The 5,000-nt window shown below is 47.1% G+C and overlaps 2 protein-coding genes across 2 annotated transcripts in view; one reads left to right on the forward strand and one right to left on the reverse strand.

Annotated features, from left to right (window-relative positions):
* Positions 1 to 2,257: 2,257 nt before the first annotated feature.
* LOC138974789 (uncharacterized) lies at positions 2,258 to 4,371 on the forward strand. Its single transcript, XM_070347517.1, has 3 exons — positions 2,258 to 2,327; positions 3,133 to 4,274; positions 4,315 to 4,371. The coding sequence occupies exons 1-3, from the start codon at positions 2,258 to 2,260 to the stop codon at positions 4,369 to 4,371; spliced, it is 1,269 nt and encodes a 422-aa protein (XP_070203618.1).
* Positions 4,372 to 4,385: 14 nt separating this feature from the next.
* The window catches only part of LOC138974790 (uncharacterized), a 783-nt gene continuing 168 nt past the window's right edge, over positions 4,386 to 5,000 (reverse strand). Inside the window, exon 1 of the mRNA XM_070347518.1 lies at positions 4,386 to 5,000. This exon is cut by the window's right edge and continues 168 nt beyond it. Within this exon, the coding sequence (XP_070203619.1) occupies positions 4,386 to 5,000 (615 nt within the window).

Genomic DNA, 5,000 nt, shown 5'->3' on the forward strand with positions numbered 1-5,000 from the left:
CTGATTTCTTGTTTCTGTGTGTGTGTGTGTGTGTGTGTGTGTGTGTGTGTGTGTGTGTGTGTGTGTGTGTGTGTGTGTGTGTGTGTGTGTGTGTGTGTGTGTGTGTGTGTGTGCATGTATTTAGTTCTTGTGGTGATTAATCTAACGACTTCTGCAGTTTTGCACGTTGTCTTATGCTTTTTGGTGCAAACTTATGGTTTTGTGAGCAAAATCTTATGGTGAGAGTCCACAAGAACTTGACAGGTATGGTATGTGTGTGTGTGTGTGTGTGTGTGTGTGCGCGTGTGTGTGTGTGTGTGTGTGTGTGTGTGTGTGTGTGTGTGTGTGTGTGTGTGTGTGTGTGTGTGTGTGTGTGTGTGTTTTCTGGGAATGTGAGAGCGAATCGGACGTTTCTATATAGTACTCGACTGTCATTGAAGTGTTCAAGACCTGTACGTGTAGATATGAAGTCATCCATACACGTCTTGGAGAATTACTGTTGATGGTGCTCGTCCTTCTCCTTTGTTGCAAATTCAGCCATCCATTTTCCTATAACTTGTTTGAATCACAGCAAGACGTGTAGATCTTGGCAAACGCGTTATTTTTTTTTTACATCTAGTCAAGTAATGAGCATTTCTCAGAAACTATACAACGGATTTTCATGAAAATTAATGTTTACTGTTTTAGGGCATTTCGTAGGACATGACGTAGGAGGGGGACATGACGTAAGAGGAGGACATGACGTAGGAAGGGGACATGACATAGGAGGGGCCTGGTATGGGGACATGGAGGTGGAAGCGGCCACGGACACAACAGTCCCATCATAATACACCTCCCCACCTCTCCCTTACACCATCAACCGCATGGGTGTGGGGGACGAGGGGGGTGCAGAGGGGACGGGGGCCTGAAGAGGAACACAGCAGCCTTGGCTAAACGAGACGCTGCCGTCACAGAAGAGTGGGACAAGAAATTGGAAACAGGAGATCGAGACTGAGCACGAGAAGTAGGAGGGTATGACGGAGCATCATCATCGTCATGGGCACATTGACACTGCTGTTATAGATATTCTAGATCTCTAGCAATTAAAAAGAACTTGCTTGAAATCAACTTGTGTGTGTTTGTGTGTGTGTGTGTGTGTGTGTGTGTGTGTGTGTGTGGCTGTGTGTGCATACGTTTGTGTCTGTGAGTGTGTGTGTGTGTGTGTGTGTGTGTGTGTGTGTGTGTGTGTGTGTGGGTGTGTGTGTGTGTGGCTGTGTGTGCATACGTTTGTGTCTGTGAGTGTGTGTGTGTGTGTGTGTGTGTGTGTGTGTGTGTGTGTGTGTGTGTGTGTGTGTGTGCGTGTGTGTGTGTGTGTGTCTGTGGCTGTGTGTGCATACGTTTGTGTCTGTGAGTGTGTATGTGTGTGCGTGTGTGTGTGTGTGTGTGTGTGTGTGTGTGTGTGTGTGTGTGTGTGTGTGTGTTTGTTTTAAACAAATGTCTTTGACAACGACAAATCCGGCTTTTAGTAAAAATTGAGGCGGCACTGTCACGCCCTCATTTTTCAATCAAATAGATTGACATTTTGGTCAAACAATATTTTACTCAGTCCGGACTACGGCACTTAAAAACTAATCAATGAGTTTGGTGTGAAATGAGTTTATTAAATTACTAATTAAAATTGAAATTTGTATTAGAGATTCGCACATGATTGCATTGTATTCTTTTCAGTGGATATTAAAAAGAATAATATGGTCTCGGTTCGCGGTCACGAAAAAGCTTGCTGAAGCTCCCATTTTTCAAAATCCGCAGACTTCGACCATGATTTTTTAGTATTCACTGAGACGCGGCGTGTAACCTCTTTTTCCTGTTATTCTTCCACCCAATCTCCGACCTTTGCCACTCTTTGTCATTCGTTTTCTTGATTCGGTGTTTTTTTTATTTTTTTATTGTACATTGTTACAATGAGGTTACTGCGTAGTTTGCCACACCCACGCAGATAAACGGTTTCTTCTGTGTCATCTCATCCGTCAAAACAACAATATAGCTTTTACAAGCATCGTACCATACCAACACAAAACGAAAACAGTAATTACGGTTACTTTCGCAGATAACACTAGTCAGAGAAATTCATCAGCTTGTGTCCACAGCCTATATAAGTCAAACGGAAACTGGTCAAATACAGCACGTCCCCTACAGCAGAAAGCAACCACTTCAGTTCCTGTTCCGGTAAAACGCCACAGTATTTGCAGCAGCGAAAACGAGTGGAGAAGAAACAGAAAGGGGGATAATTCCAAGCAGCATGGCTACCACCGGGGTAATGTCCCTTTTGCTGGCACTTTTGCTGACTGGGGTCTTTTCTGCTTCCACGGGTCAGTCTTGTTTTTTTGTTTGCTAGTCACTTTAGTCAGTTTGTTTTGTTGTTTTTTTGTTTGTTTGATTGTTTTTTGTTGTTTTTGCTTGTTTTGTTTATTCGTTGTTGTGTGCGTGTGTGTGTGTGTGTGTGTGTGTGTGTGTGTGTGTGTGTGTGTGTGTGTGTGTGTGTGTGTGTGTGTGTGTGTGTGTGTGTTTTGTCTGTTCGTTTGTTCGCAAGTTTGGTTTGTTGTTGTTTGTTCGTCTGTTTGTCTGTTTGTAAGTTTGGTTTGTTATTGTTTGTTCGTTCGTTCGTTTGTTCGTTTGTTCGTACGTTTGCTTTTCTGTTTGCTTAGTACCCCGCACGTTGTATAGGTTTAAAAGTCTGTCCAATGTCTATTTGTTTGGTTGTTTAATTCTTTCTCTTTTGGTGACATGCCTCAAGTCTCAAGGTCACAGTCGGGTCAACTTTGAGTGAGAACATGTGTGTTTTTAATTATTTTCTGGAACGTTTTTGAAGCAGCATCTTTAAAACTCTCCACGCTTTTAGGGTCCGATTATTTCTGAACATGACTCAAGCCTGGTTGATCCGGGTCATAGTTCAAGTTAACAATAGGGTGGAGTTTTGGTCAGAAAGTGAGAAATTGTCTTTTTTGTAAATCTGTGAAGCAACAAGCAACATTCAATGAGATTCTAATTAATATTACTCATGACGCAGGTGAGTCGTATGAGCGTTTGCTTCTTCGTCTTACAATCTGTCGTGTCTTTTTCAAACATTCTTACTCACCCTGACTATTTATTGATTGGTTTCTTCATCCATCACAGGTGGACGGGACAAGCGTGACGTCACACCTGACGGAGAATGGGACAAGCGTGACGTCACACCTGAAGGAGAATGGGACAAGCGTGACGTCACACCTGAAGGAGAGTGGGTCAAGCGTGACGTCACACCTGAAGGAGAATGGGACAAGCGTGACGTCACACCTAAAGGAGAATGGGACAAGCGTCACGTCACACCTAAAGGAGAATGGGACAAGCGTCACGTCACACCTAAAGGAGAATGGGACAAGCGTCACGTCACACCTAAAGGAGAATGGGACAAGCGTCACGTCACACCTAAAGGAGAATGGGACAAGCGTCACGTCACACCTGAAGGAGAATGGGACAAGCGTCACGTCACACCTAAAGGAGAATGGGACAAGCGTGACGTCACACCTGAAGGAGAGTGGGACAAGCGTCACGTCACACCTAAAGGAGAATGGGACAAGCGTCACGTCACACCTCAAGGGGAATGGGACAAGCGTGACGTCACACCTGACGGAGAATGGGACAAGCGTCACGTCACACCTCAAGGGGAATGGGACAAGCGTCACGTCACACCTCAAGGAGAATGGGACAAGCGTCACGTCACACCTCAAGGGGAATGGGACAAGCGTCACGTCACACCTAAAGGAGAATGGGACAAGCGTCACGTCACACCTCAAGGGGAATGGGACAAGCGTCACGTCACACCTAAAGGAGAATGGGACAAGCGTCACGTCACACCTAAAGGAGAATGGGACAAGCGTCACGTCACACCTCAAGGAGAATGGGACAAGCGTCACGTCACACCTAAAGGAGAATGGGACAAGCGTCACGTCACACCTCAAGGGGAATGGGACAAGCGTCACGTCACACCTCAAGGGGAATGGGACAAGCGTCACGTCACACCTCAAGGAGAATGGGACAAGCGTCACGTCACACCTCAAGGGGAAAGGGACAAGCGTCACGTCACACCTAAAGGAGAATGGGACAAGCGTCACGTCACACCTCAAGGGGAATGGGACAAGCGTCACGTCACACCTCAAGGAGAATGGGACAAGCGTCACGTCACACCTCAAGGAGAATGGGACCAGCGTGACGTCACACCTCAAGGGGAATGGGACAAGCGTCACGTCACACCTCAAGGGGAAAGGGACAGACGAGACGTCACCCCTGAAGGAGAATGGGACAAACGTGACGTTTCAGCCACAGGAGAATGGAACAAGAAAAGGGATGCAGGCAAATCGGACAAACGTCAATTAATGGTAGGGTTTGGGCTACAAAGTGCAGGAGGGGGACATGACGTAGGAGGAAATAAAAGCGAAGGAGGGGGACATGACGTAGGAGGGATACAAAGCGTAGGAGGGGGACATGACGTAGGAGGGATACAAAGCGTAGGAGGGGGACAGGACGTAGGAGGGATACAAAGCGTAGGAGGGGGACAGGACGTAGGAGGGATACAAAGCGTAGGAGGGGGACATGACGTAGGAGGGATTCAAAGCGTAGGAGGGGGACATGACGTAGGAGGGATACAAAGCGTAGGAGGGGGACATGACGTAGGAGGGATACAAAGCGTAGGAGGGGGACATGACGTAGGAGGGATACAAAGCGTAGGAGGAGGACATGACGTAGGAGGGATACAAAGCGTAGGAGGGGGACATGACGTAGGAGGGATTCAAAGCGTAGGAGGGGGACATGACGTAGGAGAGATTCAAAGCGTAGGAGGAGGACATGACGTAGGAGGGATTCAAAGCGTAGGAGGGGGGGCGCATGACGTAGGAGGGATTCAAAGCGTAGGAGGGGGACATGACGTAGGAGGGATTCAAAACGTAGGAGGGGGGCATGACGTAGGAGGGATTCAAAGCGTAGGAGGGGGACATGGAGGAGGACAT

This window comes from Littorina saxatilis, linkage group LG8 (assembly GCF_037325665.1).
Source record: "Littorina saxatilis isolate snail1 linkage group LG8, US_GU_Lsax_2.0, whole genome shotgun sequence".
In the NCBI taxonomy this organism is placed as follows: Eukaryota; Metazoa; Mollusca; class Gastropoda; order Littorinimorpha; family Littorinidae; genus Littorina; species Littorina saxatilis.